Here is a 22,309-nt window from a genome sequence, read left to right as displayed (position 1 = left end):
TGAAGAGATTTTTCCCCGCAACCGGTAAACATTAAATCGTCGTGTTGGAGACAAACAGCAGCGAATACGCTAGCAACGCTGGGGAGGAACAACAATTGTTGGATTTGGACGCGACGGCTCTGATGTCGCTGCCAATGAATTCGCTGTATTCGCTCACCTGGGGCGATTACGGCACTAGCCTCGTATCAGCCATCCAATTGTTGCGCTGCCATGGCGACCTCGTCGATTGCACGTTAGCAGCCGGCGGGCGGAGTTTTCCCGCCCACAAGATAGTCCTATGCGCCGCCTCCCCTTTTCTGCTGGACTTGCTCAAGGTAAGTGTTAAACTTTCAAATAAATGTCACTGTAAAAATACTATTTTTAAAAAAAGAGAGTTAACACCTCTCATAACCTCAAACGTGGCGTACAGTTTGTAAACAGAGAAATCCAATCGCAGAAATAGGTTAACGTGTGGAGCGCAGAGAAACTTACACACACAATCAAATTATATATCGCAGATTTACGCTCCGCTCCAAAAGTTGTCTAGAGATTTCTGTACAAGTTTTCCACTGTCAATTGAGTTGAATGAGTGGCTCCGCCTCCCCTCGCACTCTTTCCTCCCTTCGCTTATCAGCTTTTTCTTGATGCAAAGTTCACCAGAGAGAGAGACGGTGAGAGGTAGAGACAGAGCGCAGACGGAGAGGGAGAGAGCGAGAGAACCAGTTGGTTTGACGTGAAAAAAGTGGGTGGCCCCTGGGTGGTTAGGAAAGAGGGGTGAGAGGCAAAAGCTGCTGCGCCAACTTTCAGTTAGCATGTGTTAGAGCGAGCGCAAACGAGAGCGCCAAAAAAGCAGCGCGGCAACTGTTTGTAGTTGTTGGCGTGTTGGAGCTTTTGTCTTGCCTTTTGGTTCTTGCCGTTGTTGTTGTTGGGTGCACACGAGCGCGACCTCTTTTTTCACTAGCAGAACTGTACAGTTGGCACTGGCTAAGAGGAAATTAGAAACCGTGGGGAGATTAATGTTCAAATTGTTTGATTACTTCGCTTAAGTATTAAATAGTAATTTAATTATTAATAAAACATGATCCTGTAATTTATATGAAGTATTTTTTTGTCTTGCCGTGTATTAAATTACAATTATATTATACTCTCAAAATGTTAAGTATTTCATTTATTTCTATAGACATAACGTTTTGCACCGATCGAAAACAGTAGACAAAATATGACGGTTTTATGTTTGTGCCTCTTTTGAATATAGTAGATGTCCTCATCCAGCATATAAACTTTTTAATCACATTTATTCGTATGAAGATAAGTAAGTTCATCTAGGGGTCGAATTAAAGCTTGTTGGAGTTTCCCTTTTAACGACTTCGTACCGTAATCGCAGAAACTATAGCATTTCATATCAGGAGGGCACACTTTTGAATGGAGCTTGGCTACTTTTTCTTCATTTTCGTGAGCTGCTTTCTAGTCCATTTGCAGCGATACTGTACTTTTAAGTTATTCATTTGCATTTCCACTTTACTTTAGTGTTTTCCGCCAGTCACTCTATTGAACGTGCAAAATATGCGTCAAAGTACAAAATTCAGAGCGCATCCAATGCGTGGCCCTATCGAAATGGAAATGCTGACCAAAACAGAGCGCGGCCAGCAAAATAAAAACACCTGATGCGACGCCGGCAGCGACTCTTCTCTCCGCTCCCCTCTCTTCATGTCTTTATTCTCCTCTCCTTTATTCTCAAACCAGTGAAAAAAGTAAACAGAGCGTAATTTTTAAAAACGCCGCTCAGAGCTGTTGGGGAAATGTCAAAAGAAGAAGAAGAAAAAGAACAGGAAAAAAAATGAGGCTGTGAACTCTGCAAGAGTCCGAAATATGTACAAGATGTACTGATCTCGTTACACTCACACACGCACGCAAAAACACATGGCAGCCGCTCTTTGTTGCTCTTGTTCTTTCCCTCTCCCTTGCTCCTATGGCAAAATGGAATGCAACTCAGAAAAATCGATGAGCGAGACGGGGGGTGGTAGAGTTCAAAGAGCGTAATGGGGAGTGGAAATTGAAGTGGGAGAGGGAGGGTAAATGACATTTAAAGAGATTGGCATTGAAGATGGTAAGGGAGGTAGTTGAGAGGGAGAAGGGTGGTTTCTGAGCAGCGTTTGCTAATTAAATGTCCGGAGCGCGGGAGAAGGAGTAAGAGTGGGAGTGAGAGAGGGAGCGGACAGCTAAGCGCTCTTTCTTAGAGCAGTGCTCTGTTTTCTTTTTCAGCATCTCGAAATCTCCTCAAAATCCTGCTGCAGAATGTGCAGAGCGCGCAAAAGTAAAAGCCGGCTGTCTTTTGTCTCTGTCAATGTGTGCGTGAGCGGTGGAGAGTGTGGTGTGTGAGTGTAAGTGCCGCGCCGCGACGCGAGTTTCCATTATTTCCATCTCCGAACGTCTGATTTTGTTTTGGTTTTTGTTTGTTTTGGCGGACGGACTGAATGGCCTCTCAATTCTCGCTCTGCCAAAAATGCGAGGCAATCTCAAAACAAATAACTCTCTCTAGGATTGAGTTTGAGCCATGGCAAGAGACGAACGAAGAATCTCTTAACTTTCCAAATGGTCAAAAGTTTATTTATAGTCAAAGTTATAAACAAAAGAAATACTGTTTAAAAAAAAACACTACTTTTGATTACTTTGCCTAGGATATACTATTATGATTATTATATTATAATAATGATTATTTTTATGCTAGAAAGAGATACCTCAATAAATCCAATTATCTTATTTTCGTATATCTCAGATTCATTTTAACGATTCACATATTTTGCATAATAATGAGAACATCTTAGAAAGTTGTTTATTATCTGTATTACAAAAATTCATTAATTTAATTTAATTTTTTTCTTTATATTTTAGAATACACCATGCAAGCATCCAGTGGTAATGTTGGCCGGCGTAAATGCGAACGATCTGGAGGCTCTGCTGGAGTTTGTGTACCGTGGCGAGGTCAGCGTTGACCATGCCCAGTTGCCATCACTGCTGCAGGCCGCCCAGTGTCTTAACATCCAGGGACTGGCCCCGCAGACGGTGACCAAAGATGACTACACTACGCACTCTATACAACTCCAGCATATGATTCCCCAGCATCACGACCAGGACCAACTGATAGCCACAATCGCCACGGCCCCACAGCAAACCGTTCATGCCCAAGTGGTGGAGGATATCCATCATCAGGGCCAGATACTCCAGGCAACGACACAGACTAACGCAGCGGCACAACAGCAGACCATTGTAACCACGGATGCGGCTAAACATGACCAGGCAGTTATTCAGGCATTCCTTCCGGCACGTAAGCGCAAGCCGCGCGTCAAGAAAATGTCACGTAAGTTTGAAAATCTTCAAAATCCTTCGAATTGAAAACAATTGTTGAGCTTATAAGTATGTTAATATCAAATATAATAATAATTTCTTCTTTTGCAGCCACGGCACCGAAAATAAGCAAAGTTGAAGGAATGGACACGATTATGGGCACACCGACCTCTTCACACGGCTCAGGATCCGTGCAACAGGTGCTCGGCGAAAATGGAGCCGAGGGCCAGCTGCTTACACCGATCATCAAGAGTGAAGGACAAAAGGTAGAGACAATTGTGACTATGGACCCCAGCAACATGATACCGGTAACGTCGGCCAATGCGGCAACTGGCGAGATAACAACGGCACAAGGAGCCACTGGCTCATCCGGCGGCAATTCAAGCGGCGTCTCATCCACGCCAAAGGCTAAACGTGCTAAACATCCACCCGGAGCAGAAAGTAAGTTGCAATTTAGGTTATTTCACTTTTTGGTATAAAGTGATTACGAATTTGTATATCCTTATCCTTTAAGCTATTCCTAATACTAAACTATTTTCGTTTTTCAATTTTTAGAACCACGTTCGCGGTCACAATCGGAACAACCTGCTACTTGCCCAATTTGCTATGCTGTCATTCGTCAATCTAGGAACCTGCGGCGCCATCTTGAGCTGCGGCACTTTGCCAAGCCGGGTGTGAAGAAGGAGAAGAAAAGTAAGTCCGGTAACGATTCAACCCTTGACTCCAGCTTGGAGCTAAACACCACGGCAGAGGGCGACAACACAGTGGGCAGTGATGGACCAGTCGGAGCGGGATCAGCTGGAGGACAATCATCTGGTACGACGCCAACGAGAGTGATATCGAATGCACCGCAGGCCGCGGGGGCACCGGCCATCCTGGCCCAAAGTGTGCTGCCACAGCAGCAGCAGCAATTGCAGCAACATCAGCATATGACCACGGCAACATTAGCGGGTGGTGGTCAGGCATACATCAAACACGAGGGCAGCGGCGGAGGTGGCGCTGGGCAGCAACAGCAGGCGCAACAGCAGGGCATGCAGAACGTCATACACATTGTGGGCGATCAGGTCTTCATGCCGCAGCAACAACAGCCGCAGCCGCAGTAGCTGCCTCCTGCCTAGCCTTCAATCATTCCAACGCACCAACGACACCATCATCCACATTTCCAAAAGAAAAACAAAAAACAAAAAACCACTTTCGCATAACACACACACACACACACACAAGAAATCGTTTTGTAAATAACAATCAAACAAACAAACAAATTCCCCGTGATCTGATCGAATGATTTGTGTTCATTTCCTGTATCATTTTTAATTTTTTCATAATTGCTGCGTAAGTTTTTAATTAGCTAAACTTTTCCAAAATTGCGCTTTAAACATATATATTTAACATTTCCTTATGCAGTATTTTCTTGCATATTGTACTACAGAGAAAAGAAAAGAGAGAATTCGGCATGTCTCCACGTAAATAAATACTCGACTAATTTACTTAAATAACATAATTAGTGTCGCAAATAATTGTTGTAAAAATTAAATGTACAATTACAATCGAGGATCGCAATCGGTTTAAGTTTCTCTATTTTAAATATTATATTACAAATTGTTTAATTAATAAAATATTATATATTTTTTTATATAACAAAACAAAACAAAAAAAAAAGACGAAATTAATCTCTGCCTTTGGCATGGACTTTAATTTTTTTGCAATTGGCTGTTTGTTATCGTTATCGTTTCTCTTAGTTGCAAGAAAATACTGTTGGTCCATTTCCTAAGCTACTAACTTGGTACAGATCTTAGGTCTGTACTAAAAATACCCTGCCAAAAGAGTTGTTTGAAACTTTAAATGATTGGAACAAATCTGGCGGATGTAGAATTGACAACCTGGCTGATAGTCGTAGTTACTTACTAGTTTTGAATGTCTTTTGTTATTGTTTTATTTTAACTAAATGTTTTAACATTGTTTTCTGTTTTTAAAATTGTTTTTGACCCTAGATCTCTTGTTTTGTTTTATTAACCATATTGATTTGTTTTTGTTTTAATAACAGATTAAACTTTGTTTCTTTTTTTTTTGTAACATCCTTTCATCTACACGAAATCACACATTTTTATCATCTCTCTCTGGCTGTAGTCCTAGAAGGTCGCGTTGTTTCTCTGTTGGGCCAGCGATGTTGCTGTAGTGTCGTCCTCTCGCTCTGTATTAAACTATTACTATCTCCCCTGTGTAGTTTGGTCCAACTCAGCTGCAGTTTTCTCACCAGCAACTCCTCTTCCTTTACAGCAACCAGTGGAAAAAAGTCTAGTAGCGGATCCAGCGGTTCGGGCTCAGGTGGAAGTGGAGCCTTGAGCTCCAGCGGCAGTGTGCCACAGGTGCAGACGGTGCAGTCATTGCATACGTTGCAAGGTGTGCAGGTCAAGAAAGATCCCGATGCTCAGCAACAGCAGCAGCAACAGCAACAACAACAGCAGCAGCAAGCAATGGCAGTGAGTGGTTCAGCGGGCGGACAAGTGCAACAGGTGCAGCAAGTGCAACAACAACAAGTCCAGCAGCAGCAACAACAGTTGCAACATCACCAAATCATAGACTCATCGGGCAATATAACAACTGCAACGACGAGCGCTCAAGCGGCAGCTGCCGCTCAACAACAGGCGGCCAGTCAGCAGCAACAACTAGTGGCACAAACTGCTGATGGCAGCGAGAGTGGGGCACCGCTATCGATTGCCCAGGTTCAGACGCTGCAGGGTCATCAGATCATAGGCAATATAAATCAGGTGAATATGACTGACTTCCAGCAACAACAACAGCAGCAGCAGCAACAACAACAACAGCAGCAGCAACAACAACAGCAGCAGCAGCAACAACAGCAACAGCAAACACAACAGACGCTTTGAACGGGACCGAACACACAATTCTATATAGTTCTATATAATAATTAATTTTTTGGGTTTTTTGCTAAACGCTTTAAATATTCTCCTCGCACTGTGCGTAGACAAATTCTAAATTAATTTTAAAGCCCCAGAAGGCACCCTTAGTTGTTTACCATTTTGTTGTACAATTTTTAATGACCTTAAATGTTGATTTAGTTACGCTTAAACGCGCTATGGTTATTGGAAATTATGTGCATATTATATATATATATATTATAAACCTTTTTATTTTGTATAGTTTTACATTATACCAATGTCCCAATGCTAGAGGATCTCTAGTCAGTTTGAAGTCATCCAGATTAGTGAAAATCTTTCAAAGAAGGTTCCCTTGTTCATGACCTGGCTTGGTCTTAAACGATAGCACCTTGCAAATTCAAAAAATTCAAATTAAATATAAATATATTTTTAGATAGCTTACAAATTTTTTAACTATTTAAGCAGCTCATAAATAGTTGATCTGATCAAATGAGAGCTCGCTCAAGAGGGTTTCTTATAGCCCCATTATGTGTCTGCCCACCAAACAACAACTCAATCAATAAATTAATCAATCAATCAATCAATCTTTCCGATTTGGCTACTTTTGTTTTTATCTAAGAAGTACTATGCACATTAAGTTTTAATCAAATCAATTTTTATATGTATATTTCTTAATTTTAATAGTTGCAAATTTTTCTTAATATATAGTTACCCTTTGTACTATTTGAGTTAGATGAAATATGTTCCTGTGAATTATGATTTAATTATATAAATTTGAAGGCAAGGGAATATTGCATCTATCTGAAGTGGTCAAGTTATTGTTAGTCGTCTCTTTACATACTTAAATAAAATCTAATTTTATTTAAAACCAAAAAAAAACAGTAAAATAAAACAAAAAACCTTTTTAAACACAATTTTCATCAGAATTTTCTTTTTTATGTTGAATGCTTATTTCGGTGATGGTTTTTTTTTATTATTTTATTAGCTTGTAATTATTGTAAAAAAGTATTTATTATAAGTACTTATTTGTATTTCATAAGAATCATTATTTTATTTAAGTCTGTTTATTGGCATGGCTTTTATTAATTTGTAATATTATTTATAAGCTTTTCTAATTTCCATGACTGTTGACTGAAAAATACCATTTTAATCAGATATAATGACAGAAATAATATTAAAAATCATATTGTGACTAATTGCACTTAAAAAGGCACAACTACACACTGCCAACAAACTCATCCACATCACACGCATTAATCCACATGATCTTACACCATTTTGTGGCACATTACCAAATCATTAACGAATCGTTTTTATCTTGTCTTCTTCTCTTTCTCGCTGCGCCACGTTAATAACAATTACAAAATGTAACCATCAAACTCAAAACATTTGTGTGTTAAAACTAAAAACTCATCATGCATCCCACAACCAATCGAAATCATTAAAAACAAAATTAGGGCAACAACAAGAACATTTTGGTAAAGAAGGTTTTCATTTTGAAAGGCGGTAATAATACGTAATGATGAGCCAACGATATGTCCAGCGGCCCTGGAGGAGGAGGCGGGAGCGGGCAACAGCAGCAGCAGCAACATAACACAAGCAGCAGCAGCAACAGCAACAACAATAATGGCACGACAGCAGCAACAACATTAAGCAGCAGCAATAACAGCAGGAGCAACACGCCAGCAACATCAACATCATCGACTGCAACTGGAACGGGAACAACATCCACACTTCAGCGTCGAATCCTGCGCGGTCATGCAGCGCAGACAACCAGTGGCGAACGTGTCTTGCTCATCAACTATGTGCCACAGTCGGGTGCATCAGCAACCGCAACTACACAGAGTACATCTCAATTGCCCACCCGTAAGATACTCCAGGCCAGAGCCACGGCATCAGCAGCAGCAGCTATAGCATCATCATCTGTAGGGGGAGGAGGAGGAGGAGGAGCATCGTCCTCTTCGCCACCATCCACGCCAGCTGTCTCGTTTGCCGGACTAGGCTCCGAGGTGACCGTCACCTTGACGCGCACAAATCAGCGCGCCAGCGTTACCAGTGTCACAGCCGCCGGTCATATTGTTAGGAATCAGCAAGCATCAACCTATCACCAGAGCACAAACACAGCCACCACAGCATCGACCTCGAGCGGCACATCGGCTATCCACGAGCACATAGCCACATCAACGTCGCCGCCGCCATTGGTCTTCACACATCATCCACATCATCATCATAGCCAACAGCAGCAGCAGCAGCAGCATGAGTATCATCAAGACCACCAATTGGTAGATCATCATCAGCTGGATCAAGAGCACATAATTATAGACCATCATCAGCAGACGGAGGAGGATCAGTTGATAGAATACGATGATGGCGGAACGATTGACGAGCAGCATCATCAGTTGCAATTGCAGGAGGACCTACACGATCCCCAGCAGCAGCAACACCATGACGTTGTCCAAGAGGTGTATCTCCAGTAAGAGAGATTAGTAATTAAGATATAGCGAGATAAGTTTTAGCCATTCTTTATATAACAAAAAAAAACAAAAAGAACATTTGGGATAGCCAAAATGTGTGCAAACAAAAAATCGAATTTGCCAAAGCTTTAATTTGGAAATTTTTTTAAAAAATTCATCAGTACCCCTAAGTTAGTTATCTTTTAAATTTTCATAAACCTATTTTATATTTTAATTGCACACATTTTGAGAAATACCAACACGGTTAGTGTAAATATATACAACCAATATTGATAAATAACCTTAGAAACAATGACTTTTTAGAAGGCATTCGTTTTAATTTGTATAAAGTTTTCAGACAAGTAGGCAAATATTTTCCAATGAAAGTATTAAAATTAAAATATTAACAAAAATACAAAACAAATGCAATTAACTGGCGGTGTATAAAGATTATTTTTGTACTATACAAATACCGCTAATAAATACTGGCTAGTTTAGAACAAAACAATGCACATTAAATAACCATTGACGATCTATTCTATTAGTTATTGTCAGTTGAAGATTAAAACAAAAAGGTACGAAATCGTAATCAATTGTATTATATATTGACTTCAATTTAGAAATCAAACCAAAATTCGCACATAATATGAATCGATTCAAATCTTATTGTTCGAAAACTGTTGAAATAGAAAGGGCCCTTTGGATTACGATAGGAGTATATCGATATAGGTCTGTCTATAATCGATATATTCCTGTAATCCAGTATTTGGGGCCAAAGGCAATAAAGCAAGCCGGTTTGTGTACTGAAAGAAACATTTAAAAACTGAATTTTTATGGGTGCAGAAAGAAATTGTTAAATTTCGGGTGAAAAAAAAAACAGCTTAGACTCTTATAATTTTAATTATTTATTGTTTGTTGCCTTTGTAACGGTTGCCTATACACAATGTTGTCTTCTAATATACAAAAAGCCATTTAACAGCTATCCTTTTTTAACTATTTACAATTTGTATTAATTTTTTACAAGTAGCAAACTAAAAAGCTACAAAAAATTACATACTACTATAGGTTTTTGTTTATATATTTAATTTACAGGATGTTTTTTTTGTTGTTGTTACCAATTAAAATGTCAGACCTACGGATTGGTAAGCTTAAAGTGGAGCGCTTGCAAGTGTTTTGAATACACAATTTCGTAATTGAATTGCAATATCTACAAAAAGTTTGTTTTCTCATTAGCAATATATAATCAGGCACTAGCTAGACAATGTTTTTTCCTTTCAATTGCAGCTATTTTAAATAATTGTTTTTCGTTTGATTTTTACTTTTATCTCATTAAGTTTAAAATGTCTTAAAATGCAATTTGAAAAGATTATTGTTCCAAGTTATCTTATAACACTTTTGGACCTGCATTATGTTTGTTTATAGTTTTATTTTTTTTTGTTTAATCTTTTTGTGTTTAAGCATTTTGAACTTTATATCAATTTGATTTTCTTTTGATTAACTAGCTTGTTTAAGTTTGTTGTTTAATTTGCGAATTTATTTAACTTTTTTAAGTACCAATTTTTGTTTGTCACTGTTCTAGTAGCAGCTGAAAAATTGTCTCAGAACACAGCTAATCCTCGATATTATCTGGCAATTACAACTATTTTGTCTATAATGTCTGTGTTTTTGTTATTTGTTTATCAATGTTTATGTTGCACATTTATTGCCCTGTCTACTTGGCACTTTTCATGAGGCGACTGCTGGAAAAGCATTCCCCAAAGAATCGATCCAGCGAATGATACAAATGTGGGCGCACATTGGACAGGCCATGATCCTCGTCAGCGTAGCTCTGAAAGGGTATTTAAATAAGTTATTTCTGATAATTTGTTTTTTTTACCAAGCTTAATACTTACAATCTGCTTAAAAAGAATGTCTTGACGCTCTAGATTCTTGGCCAAGATCATGGCTTGCTGGTAGTGGACGTTGTCATCCAAAGTGCCATGGACCAGCAGATATTTCTTACCCCTCAGCTTCACGGCCATGGTGCTCAGTCTAGAATTGGCATAGCCCACCTCATTCGTATTGGGAAGACCCATATAACGCTCTGTGTAAATGGAGTCTGAAAGGAAAGAAAATTTATATTAATATAGTTAAGAGATTAAGGGTTAAGCCAACCCACCATAGTAAGCCCAATCTGTGACTGGAGCTATCGAGGCAGCACACTTGAACACTTGATTTTGATCATTGGCCAGAGCCATGGCAGCTGCATAGCCACCATATGACCACCCCCAAATGCCAACGTGATCCGCATCAATGTAGTCGAACATTTTGGAAAGGGATCTGAAAAGAGGTAACACATTAGTCGGTTAGTTGGAAGATAAACAAGTAATAAACGTAAACTGATAACTGACTATTTTAAATACTAGTTGTTAGGAAAATATATCTCCTAAGGATTAATATTAACTTACTGAGTAACATTGATCTGATCACTGATCTCCACGGTGCCCAACTTTAGGTAAATGGCATGGAGGAGACTCTCGCCGCGGAGTCCAGAGCCTCGACCATCGATCTTGGCATAGATCACAGACTGATTTGAGGACAAGTAAGTCCCCCAGTCAACCATCCACTTGTTGGTGACCTAAAATATAGAGAAAGATAAATATCTATCCCATTTTTTTCCCCCAATTTTCATTTAACTTACAGAGTAGGAATCTGGTCCACCGTAGACATCCACAAGCATCGGATATTTTGTTGCACCACTGGTGTCCAAATTGGGTGGCAGTTGGAGCAGGACCTTAGCCTGGAAGCCACCATCTATGTTCACCGTGAGGATCTGGTGAGAGGGCAGGGCCACGCCCTTCAGTTTGGCACGAAGACTTTCATTGGTTTCCCAGTCGAGGACGAGGGAGAGAACAACTTGAGCTAATTCATTGGTAATTAGATGAAAGGAAACAAATATAAATAAAGTAAGTAAAGGTTTTCCCATTATCCATAAACTTGCCAAACTTACAGTTTTCATATTTCCACTCGTATATGTGGGTGGTGGGAATGCCAGGTCCCTGAGAAGTGATCACAATGTGGTTATTGTCGTTAAAAGTGGCCGAGAAGTAGGTCTGCTGAACATCCCCGGACTTGATAAGGTTGCACGTTAGGCACTTGGGACTTTGTTTAGTCAGCGCCCGAATGGCATAAAGATGCAGTTGCTCGGGATGATCTTCCGTGTTGGCCGTATAGAAGATAATATCGTTTGCTCCATCCCAGTGCAGGATACTGTCCACGACGTACTTGCCCTCGGTTAGGGGTTCCAGAGCTTGTGCCTCTGCAGTGGCCACGGTGGAGCTCAAAAGCTGGACATGCTTGTAGTTGTCGTGCGGCAGGACGAAGGCCAGACGGGAACCATTACGGTTGCGGAACGGAGCGGTATAGAGGTCAACCCAACCGGTCTTCGATTCGGCGTTGTAGATCTAAAGGAAGATGATAATATTTATGTAAGTTATAAGGCGTTATAGGCGTCCTAATGCACGACGTGCATTGCACGTCCTGTTCTCTTCTGTAGTCCAAAACGAAGTGAATTAGTGACATATTGGTTGAGCGAACAGGACACACATAGTGTTCGTTAGCATGATCTTAATACAAAAGTAAGGGAGAGGAATACATTTTGTTTACATCTAACTGTGTTTACATATGTACATATTAAGTTAGTGTGACTGTGTTTTAAACATGCCAGTGTGACCGCCACAAAGTTAAAAGTTATTAAGTTAAAATTTAAATAACTTACAACTTTCCTGTTGAGTCCATCGAAGGTAACGACAGAGGCAGCATTTTGGATGCGATTCATCCAAATGGACAGTACGTTGTCATCGTCCACCCAGCTGACCACGGTAACAATGTAATCCGTTTCCGTATTAAGAGCCGCTGGCACCGGCATTACAGTCTCGAAATCTTTACCTTCCACAGCCCTCTTTAGATCCACCATTACCAGATCCACTCGCGGATTGGAGGATCCAGCCTTAGGATATGCAATCACCTGGTGAAGCGGATACTGGTAACGCAGATCACCAGCATCTCCGTAGTAGGGGAAATTGATTAGATGAGTAGACGAATCATCGAACTTTATGTAAGCTAATTGGGTGCCCGATGGGTTAAACCAGGTGGCCACATTCGAGCTAAACACCTCCTCCTCGTACACCCAATCCGGAATGCCATTAAGTACGCCAGCTTGCTCATCGCTAGTTAGTGCTATTTCCTGCTCCAAAGCACTCGCCTTATAGTACAAATTCCGATCGTAATTGATCACCAAGGCATTTCCCACTGGAGACCATTGGACCATACTCAAGAAATGCTGGACATTTTGGATGGTCAGCTGTGTGAATACTTTCGTGTTCAGATTGTACAGATCGTATTCGGCCAGGAAGCTGTACCGGAAGTTCTTCTTGTAGTTCTTTGCCAGCAAAAGGAACTCCCCATCGGCGGACTTTTCATACAACACATAGTGAGCGGCATTATCTAGCAGTGTGGTACGTGCCCCTGTCTTGGCATCGAATTCTACGATGGACTATATAAAGGGTATAAAATTTCATAAATTAAGTTTATCCGACACTTTAAAACATTATATAGTAATCAAAAGTTCTACTTACCGCACCCTCCTTGTAAATCAGACTGTTGCCATTGCTCCAGCTGCCGTTAAAACGCTTTGCATATAGTTGACCAGTCAACACATCCTCCAGATCGATGGCATTATTGGAGTCTGAGTCGCCGGAATTATCCTTTTCATCCGTTCGAAGAATAAACACCAGGGCAGTGGCCAATAAAGCTACTAATATGATCGCTGTTGTAATGCTAAGAATAATCCTGATGCGGCGCTTCTTCTCCTTGTTATGCATAAGATTCTAATTCAAGGAAAAATTATACAAAAATTAGTTAGTTAACAAAAGGTTTTTTAACGTAATTTTTAAATTTCTTGGAAATTTGTAGGGATAAAAATCTATTAATGAGCAAAGTTCATCATAAAAAACTTGGAAATAAGAAATAAAACCAAGCTTACTATCCGAATGCACTTTCAAAAAGGCAACCAGTAAGTTCATTAACCCTATTTTCCACGCAAGGAAATTGGCTTTCATTTCGAATGGTCAACGTTTCCTCAATTTCCATTCACATTTCTTTAATCAGCCACCTTCTGAGCTAACCAAAAAAGTGCAACTTGGCCAGGCCAAATTATACGGCCCAAACGAAATGCGCACATTGGCCAATTTGGGTACAATCTTTCAGCCTAATCAGTGACTCCGGACACGTATATATATATATACACTATAGATTATATGGAAAGTAACGTTGCGCATGCGCAATGACTTTTTCTTTCTCATCACCATTCACTCTACGAAAATCACTCAAAACCGCTGAAACCTAAGAAGAAAAAAAAGGCATAAGATATGGCAGAAGAGATTGGGGATAAGGTTTTATATAGGTATATATATATACATATATATATAGTATGTGAGTTATATAGGGAGAGGAACTGGCAACCAAATGAGTCCAAAAAGTGAAGAGCGAAAATGAAAGTAGTTTTTTGTTAACCAGCTCCAGACTGGGTCGCCGATAACTGGTTTATGCTCTGGTCAGTACCTACAGATATATATATATATATATATATTTACAGGTAGTATGATTACCAAAAGAGGGGAAAGTGGGGAATCCGTTGGCTCCCGGCAATTGCCGCATGACGTAAGTAAATAAAACCTCAATTTACTTTTTTTTTTTCATATCGACTTTTTTGTACTTGTCTGGCGTATTTTCACCTATTTGTTTCTTTTACATCATTTTACATTACGCGACTAAATAATTGAAGTTGTCCACACCCCAAAAAAGCAAGAAAAAAGTTTTCTTATGTTTCTCTTTTTTTTTTAGTTAGTTATTTATTCAATATGGCTTCGATGTGATAATTGAGCTGTTGAAATCTATCATTAGATGAAATGCTTTTGCATTTTTTTTGTTTCTGTTTTCCGTTTTACGGGCACTTTTTTTTTGTCGAATCATGTCAATGGATTTTTGTCAGAGCGTGACACTTTTTTGTGATTACTTAATGGGATTTATTTGTTCGAACGTCAAGGCTATGGTGTGAGATTAATTGTGGCAATGTTAGCCTGTGGTCTGCACCTAGTTAGGAATTTGTATTGATTGTTGTTCTTTTTATTTGGAATTTGGAATATTTCAATAGTAGAGTAAAGCAGGAGTGTGCACATAATCTTAAACCATTCTAGAAACTTTTAAAGGTGCAAAAAGAGATATTTCTACCTCTTTTTCTCCTCCATTGACCTGCACAATAAAAACTACATGTTAACCACAACAATATTGAAATCAATTTATTGAGTACAGCTTCTAGAATTCTAGAAAAACCAGTTATTATGAACCCAACTCGACTGCAACTCTTGCCATTAGCACGTTCTCAGACCGAGTGCTTGCATTTAATATGGCCACTTTATCGAAGCTTTACAAAAGCCAAGAAACCAAAAGTCAAACCAATATTGTACTCTTTTTTTTTTTTTACCAAAAACCAACGACACGTGTAGGGGATTCCCCCAGTGACCATGCAGCTACTCCCTAAAATCTCTGGGATAAAATATAGCCCTATGGAGGCAACACAAGGCAACGTCGAAGACATGTTAGTTACAACTTTGCAGCATTTTGTGTGTTTTCGGCTTTTTGGCATATGTACACAGAATTTATGGTTCCTATTGGATTTCATTGGCGATGGGGATCTGCTTTTGTTTAGAACAAAAGGAAACTGGAATTTTTATACAAATTTGAAGTGGTTTTTCGCTTTTTTTGCAACTTCTTTAATTAGTTTTTTATTATTTTTGTAGGCAAAACAGGTTGTTGGAGATGAGAAACAAAGATTTCTGATAATGTTTATATATTAATTAAATTAAGATGATGAGAAGTTGTGTGTTTAACATTACAGTTTACATTTTATAGAAAATAAAAGTAAAACAAAAACTTATAATAAAATATATAAAAATGTATCCAAAGATCATAAAACTCTTTAACATAATGCTTAATAAATACAAAATAAATACATTACAAACATAATAACTTAGTTAACAAAACCTGAATGATACACTAAACCTAAACTAATCCCACAAAGAGCATTTCACCTTTCACATCAACAAAGTTATATCCCGTCAGACTTCCTCTCATTCGCAGAAGTTTCATCCATTGGCCTAACGCTTGACCAGCTCCTATCATATCAACATCCATTCAGACATCCTTTTTTTTTTTTTTTTTTGGCTTGATTGTTTTGGGATTTCCCATTGAATTCGGTGCACAATATAGCGCAATTAGTCAGCTACCTGTACTCACCGTACACTCTACTGCCCAGGCTACCCAGACTCGAATCATTTAATAAATACGATACTGAAAGGTTTTTGAGAGATTAGTTCTCACTTGATCCCTTAGCGGAACAGGAATCGTTTGCTGGACATCCGGCAATTAGTTGGGAGATTTTTTACGGGCAGGAGATTTTTCAACTTTTCGTTGCACCACATGTCGTATACTTGTTCAACTTTGCTTTTTGTTTAGCCTTCTTATATGGGTCAATGTTGCTAAATAGAACATAATCGCCTGGACGTGAGTAGCTTGACAGCTATTGGAGGGCCCTTAAACAGGACAACACAAGCGACGAGAAATAAATTGATGACCTTTTGTGTCTGGCCTAAGGGCGGTGGAGTTTTTCCTGCCTTTTCTTTTGCTTGTCGTTTGGCTTTTCATTAAACTGCCCCGAAATTAATTAATTTGTTTTGTTTTGTTTCGTTCTGGGTGTGTTTTTGTCCTTGGGGGAATCCCCTTTTTGCCTGTTTTTTACCCTGCTAATTGTGCACACATTTTAACGTGTTTAACTAATGAGCTACACAAGTTAGTTACGCTGAGGGGCTAGACATAATTACCTTTGGTCTGATGGAAATTGAGTTTGAGTTAGTCAGTGATTAAGGTGTGAAAAATAAGAAGGAGAGAGTGTATTATATGTAAAAGGGAAATATTGATAATTAATGGGCAGCAGTAGGTATTCTTGTTTTATCAAAGAGAGTGCTCTGCCTTTTAAACTCCTTTTTAAACTTCTTAGTTTTCCTCTCCTTTAAGTTCACTCCGAAATCCATTATTTTAATTAACCTCTGAACATTTATCTCATGTACTCCCAACATTGTGGTAATCACTACAATCAGTTTCTGCCTTTCATTGGCCACCTGTTGATGGGGCCCCAACCACAGGGAGCTAAAAGAGACAGACTCCATTCTCTCGCACTAAACCACAAAACCCACTGCCACCCACATTTTCGATTGATATATTAGCTGGTCATCTATACATTCATCTTGTGTTTATCACAATGGCCATTGTGGTCAATCGGCGGTTCATTTTCGCACTCATGGACAAATCAATTTAATTACCAAACACCCAATGCCTCCCAGAACACAACGACAAATGTTGGCCAATCGGAGTGTTGGATGCTTTGAGCCTGCGTGTTTGGTTAGGTTCTTGTAGTGATGACAGTTTAGATTTTAAATCGTTAAATTAGATATTTCTATATTTTTCCTTAAGAACTTCATAAAATAACCTTTATTTTTGAGCTTTACTTCGATTTACCATTTCCTTGATAATCCACCTTAAAAACCTCATCATCACTGACCACCTTGCCTTACCTTAAACCGCGACATGCCCTCCCCAAAGCTGCCGGCACTGGTCCCGTCATCATCCTCCAGACTGCTACCGCCGCCCAGCATGGATTCATGAAGCTTGGCGCTCGACCGTCGCCCTACAGCGGCCTTGTAATAGTACGGCGGATGCTGGTGGCGCCCAACGCCCACGGCTATGCCCACATTGGCAGCGGTATTGCTAGCGGTGGCGGTGGCAATAACTGAATCCTCATAGCCCATCAGTTCAATGGATGGATGTTCGCATTTACAGCGATGTGGCGGCGTGCGATGTCCATGCTGGTGGTGTGGATGTGGATGTGTATGGATGTGGGAGTGTAGAGAGTGCGGATGTTGTTGCTGATACTGATGCTGCTGTTGCTGTTGCTGTTGCTGCTGCTGCCTGCTTTTGTTGCCATTGTGGTGGCTGTGACTGTTGCTGCCACTTTGATGGGGCGGCTGAGGTGGCGGCGGTATGTCTGCGGGTGTTATATAGATTTTACCACCCAGATTTTCACCGCCCGTCTGCTTGCTGGGCCAATGGAACTCATCAAATTCGCTAGAGCTGTTGGTCAGTTGATGTTGCAGCTGTTGCTGTTGCTGCTGATGCTGCTGCTGCTGCTGTTCCCATTGCAATTGTCTTTGCTGCTGTCGCAGGCAGCTTTGTTGTTGCTGCTGGTGGCGTTGCTGTTGCTGTTGCTGCTGCTGTTGCTTGTGGAAGCGATAATATTGATGATGTGCAGCTGCATTGGCAGTGGCTGGCAGATGATACTTGTTGTTGTTGTATTTTTTTTCGTTCGTTTTTCGTTTTTTTCGTTCGGCGGGGAGAAAAGGAACATACATAAAATTGGTTTGTGGAGACAGCATCCTGTTAAATCAGTTTCCCTGTGTGGGATACTCCGTGTATGGCGGTGTATGTTTCGTGTTTTCTTTTTTGTGGGTGGTTGTGTTGGAGTCAAAGCAAAAAAGGACATCCAACGGCAAACACAAATTGAGGCGGCAACAAAGGGGTAAGCATTAACTACAAGACGGAACAAGACAACAACACAAAGGATACAAAACAACGTGCCAGATTTATTTTCCAACCTCTGAACTGGTTGGGAAAATATAAAAAGGATTTTTTAAAAGGATTGCCACCATTCTTAAAGAAACTTTAAAGATTTTTTAAGATGCTGGGAAAGGATTTTAAAAGATTTTTTTCTGATTTTTTAAGCAGATAAAATAAAGATTTTCTTCATATAACATTGTGCTTATATAATGCTTAAAATTATTAAAACTATGTTTCTTAAAAACTAAAAAATAGCAAGATTATATTTTATATTAACAACTTTTTAAAAAAACATGCAAAATGTAGTATTATTTTATGATTTAAAATCAAAGTTTAAGCAACTTTTAGGCATTAAAATAAACGCTTAAGTAATTGAGAATTTCGAATAACTAAATTTAAGTAGTACAGAAAAAGTTTCACTCAACTACTTAGTTTTCCCACCAACATTTCCACCTCAACAAATTAGATAAACAAGAATTCTTGAATCCCCCAATGGGAAAACCACGAAAACTAAGTTATGAAATGAAATTTGCGCCAAAGTCGGGTTAAAGTAAATAACAAGATCAAACTTGAAACGAGCCAAAAACTATGGCAGTGCTCGGGCCAAAAAAGAAAAAACGTTGAAAAAAAAAACGAAAAACCCAAATAAAATGAAAAAAAAAAAAATTGGAAAAATGGACCGAGTGAGATTTTGCGCCAAATACATTAGCTCGATTTGGTTTGGCCAGTGCGGTGCTCACCGCAATTATTTAATTACACCCAGGCACTACGTAAGCTTACCTACCAAACTAACCCCTTATCCCCATTCCATCCACCAAAACTCCCCCTGGATTTTGGGTTTAATCAAAGAGCCAACCAAGTCAAGCACAACACAAAGAGCGGTCCGAATGGTTGAACGAAACTTTTGTTGCAACTTTTCGGTGCAGCCAAGCAAATCGAGGCGCGACCCCTTGAACCTTGCCATGCGGGAGGTGCCTGGTAAAGGGGGGAGGGGGGGCTGAATAGTGGAAAGGATTGAGGTGGCAAGGGGACAATGAAGAGGCGCCCACATGCAGGCGACGGCGACCCAACTTTACTTGCATACTCGTACAGACCCTACCCGATTCGTATCGCTAATGATGATCAAATAACGACCAAATGTCGACCGCCTTGCTCTCAAATACACAGACACTGTGAAAAAAATGTAGAAAAAATCTAAGAAAAATAAATTTTTGATTGCAGATTTCAAAATAAGTAGAAAACTTGGAGGAAAACTTGCTAGAGGAATATTTTTTAATCAAAAATAAAATGAATACAATTTTTCTCTCAGTGTAGATTCTCATAGACACAGACAAAGCGGACACAAAATCGTTAGCCCACTTGGCAGGGCACCAGCAAAATTTTTGCACTCTCGCCCTTTAACTGTGTCACGGCTTCTTTCTCCATATCTCCAGTCGCCCAGCCTCCGACTGCCGACCTCTTCGACCACCATCACTGCGGCCCACAATCTTCCGATGTCGTCTGGCGTAATGAGCAGTCTTTCGGTTCTTTTACCGTGGAAAAGTAAAGGGAAAGGGGTTGGATGTACACAAATGATATGTAAATACCAAACAATTTGCCATGAGCTAGCTGGCTGGCTGGCTGGCTGGGCTTTCTGCTTTGAGGTCCTATTTGATTAGTGCTTGATCAGTGCGCCAAAAAGTAGGCAACGTTCGCTTGATTTTTGGCAGACCATCTGAAGGATACTGGAAACATGGTAACGAATCATGTTAATTGAGACTGGCAGAGCCAAAATGTTGTTTCATAACTGAAATGTAATCGAGTTGCAGACAAAAGGGTTAAAGGTTCGTGCGGGGTTTTTGTCCATTTTGCTTGTTTCTTTAAAGAAACATTAAGTTTTCCATTCAAGCTTTTTAAGACGCTTTTAAGCAACTTTAAAAGAGAATTTAAAATTTCTTTATTTCTTTATTTATTTATTTATTTATCTAAGGCTATCAATAAGTTAAAACTAAGAGCTAACAAATGCTAACAAATTTTGTCTATAACAAAGCCAATAATGGTCGGTAAATGGAATGTTATATCTCGTTGAGCTTGTTTTTCAATCTATTTTCAAAATATTGAAGTGCCATTCAAATCTGAAGAAAAAAATATTTTTTCAATTTTTCATAAAAATGATGATGGTACCCCTTAAAAAAAATGTAAAATTTGAGAAAAAAAAAACGTTTGAAAATCATCACGATATTGATACTGGAAGTTTGTTTGGGTCATTAGCTGCACAAAACTGTCTTTCTTTTGGTTCTGCGTCTTCCTTTGACAAAGTTATAAGCATAAGACTAGGGAAAAATATCTCAAATTTTACTCAAAAGCCAAAATTTTGATTTTCAGCTCAAAATATCAGTATTTCCCTCATTAAAGAGCCAAAAATTATTGTAACATGGAAAGTTATACCTCGTTGAGTTCGTATTTAAATTCCCCGTCGAACTGTGTACCACACTCAAAAAGTGATTTTTTTTGAGATTTTTCGTAAATTTTTATGATGTTCACAAAATGCGAAAACCGGTCTGGCCCGATTTGAGGATCGAAATATCAGTATTTTGTCTATAACAAAGCCAAAAATGGTCGGAAAATGGAATTTTATATCTCGTTTATCTTGTTTTTCAATCTATTTTCAAAATATTAATTATTATCTATTAATATTTAAATAAAATTAAGATAGTACATTTTATCTACGAATTTAAATTTTTGCCTTATCAACTTGCATATTTTATTTCGTTTAATTCAAGCCACCTAATTTCGGCTCAATAATTGTTCCATAAACCTTGTTTAATCTTCTCCTTGTGCGACATCTCATGGGAAATATATTACTCCTTTTAGCTGGTCCCAGAAAAACATTTTCATTTCAACGAGAACACAAAAATTAGAATGCGTAACCATAATAAATTATATTTTTTGACACACAAACCCACAGAGCAATGGGTGTGTGCGTGCGTGTCCGTGTGTTGCAAACACCTAAATGTAGGCAATAAAATTTCTACAAAATAACCAAATGCATAAATATGTTTTAAGTGCTACGTGAATAACGCCCAGAATTCCCTTAAATATGCCCATAATTTATGCAAAAAAAAAAAGAGAAGAGAGAGAGAGATAGAAAAATGAATATTCAAACAGAAAGGGAATGTGGTATCACCTAACCACTCAGCCCTACTTGTAAGGGCAACCATGAAATATGCAGCACAAACAATGGCTTTCGGTAAATATCCGGATCAAAATGCAACCAAAAAATTGGTTTGCAAAAATCATAGCAAATATATATCATGCCAGCAATCAAACAGTGAATATGTAAATAAAAGTTGATACTTAAATTGCGTGGGATCAAAGGGTTTTCATCACAATACAGTATTCATATGGTTGTGTGAAAGCTTTAAATGCATGCAATATTTTTCACTATAAATAATGTGTAAATTGTAGGGATTTATTTGTTTGGAGGTACTCGGAAACTTTTATTTGTCATTTAAATGGAATATATATTAAATAATATATTTAAGACCTTTACATACCTGATCGCTTTGTGCTGTTTCAGTCACCGAAACATCATTACCCGACATTTTATCGGATTTTAATTACTCAGCTTTCTGCTTCTAACTTTGCATTAAGTTCAACTTTGTAGCTGCATTAAAAATAAAGAAATAAAATAGATTTTTATTTATTTCCATGGAAATAATTTTGATTTGGTATTTCATTCAGTTTCCAGTTCGACAATTCTCGTTTTTTTTGCATTCCGCGAACATTTCTTCGGCACGTTTTTTTTTCGGATTTATTCTGACATTTTAGCAATGATTTATTGCATACATTTTATTTTGCACTTCACAGACTTTTCAAAAATGTTCACATCTGTTTTTAAATCGTTTTTATTTCGTCGTTGATTTTTCTTGGCATTCTAATTGT

At 38.9% G+C, this 22,309-nt stretch overlaps 3 protein-coding genes across 8 annotated transcripts in view; 2 read left to right on the top strand and 1 right to left on the bottom strand.

The window, feature by feature from the left end:
* The first annotated feature begins 122 nt into the window (after window positions 1-122).
* LOC108105934 (transcription factor GAGA) lies at window positions 123-7,783 on the top strand. 4 transcript variants are annotated; one of them, XM_017212719.2, is made up of 6 exons: window positions 123-314; window positions 2,872-3,337; window positions 3,436-3,765; window positions 3,880-4,017; window positions 5,602-6,092; window positions 7,682-7,783. In XM_017212719.2, exons 1-6 carry the CDS (start codon window positions 123-125, stop codon window positions 7,742-7,744), a joined length of 1,680 nt encoding a protein of 559 aa, XP_017068208.1. In that variant the 3' UTR covers window positions 7,745-7,783. The 4 variants fall into 4 exon arrangements, with proteins under 4 accessions (XP_017068208.1, XP_017068206.1, XP_017068207.1 ...); XM_017212717.2 differs by having other exon boundaries at window positions 3,880-4,140; XM_017212718.2 differs by lacking the exon at window positions 7,682-7,783 and having other exon boundaries at window positions 5,602-7,138.
* On the top strand, window positions 7,760-9,169 carry LOC108105938 (uncharacterized serine-rich protein C215.13). The gene has a single exon (XM_017212733.2). The coding sequence runs from the start codon at window positions 7,760-7,762 to the stop codon at window positions 8,699-8,701; it is 942 nt and encodes a 313-aa protein (XP_017068222.1). The 3' UTR covers window positions 8,702-9,169.
* Window positions 9,170-9,566: 397 nt separating this feature from the next.
* The window catches only part of LOC108105933 (venom dipeptidyl peptidase 4), a 78,371-nt gene continuing 65,628 nt past the window's right edge, over window positions 9,567-22,309 (bottom strand). The window contains exons 2-10 of one of the 3 annotated variants that reach the window (XM_017212715.2): window positions 21,922-22,031; window positions 13,294-13,545; window positions 12,435-13,211; window positions 11,667-12,120; window positions 11,358-11,578; window positions 11,125-11,294; window positions 10,836-10,996; window positions 10,570-10,775; window positions 9,567-10,505 (exon numbers count right to left, since the gene is read on the bottom strand). In XM_017212715.2, the coding sequence (XP_017068204.1) occupies window positions 10,389-10,505; window positions 10,570-10,775; window positions 10,836-10,996; window positions 11,125-11,294; window positions 11,358-11,578; window positions 11,667-12,120; window positions 12,435-13,211; window positions 13,294-13,545; window positions 21,922-21,969 (2,406 nt within the window). In that variant the 5' untranslated portion in view covers window positions 21,970-22,031 and the 3' untranslated portion in view covers window positions 9,567-10,388. Of the gene's footprint in view, window positions 10,506-10,569; window positions 10,776-10,835; window positions 10,997-11,124; window positions 11,295-11,357; window positions 11,579-11,666; window positions 12,121-12,434; window positions 13,212-13,293; window positions 13,546-17,346; window positions 18,625-21,921; window positions 22,032-22,309 lie in introns of those variants that run through there. The other 2 variants (XM_017212712.2, XM_017212714.2) reach the window with 2 other exon arrangements.

This window comes from Drosophila eugracilis, unplaced genomic scaffold (assembly GCF_018153835.1).
Source record: "Drosophila eugracilis isolate 14026-0451.02 unplaced genomic scaffold, ASM1815383v1 contig_2154, whole genome shotgun sequence".
Lineage (NCBI taxonomy): Eukaryota > Metazoa > Arthropoda > Insecta > Diptera > Drosophilidae > Drosophila > Drosophila eugracilis.
The sequence above is the reverse complement of the archived record's forward strand: the minus strand, read 5'-3'. Positions and strand labels throughout refer to the sequence as shown.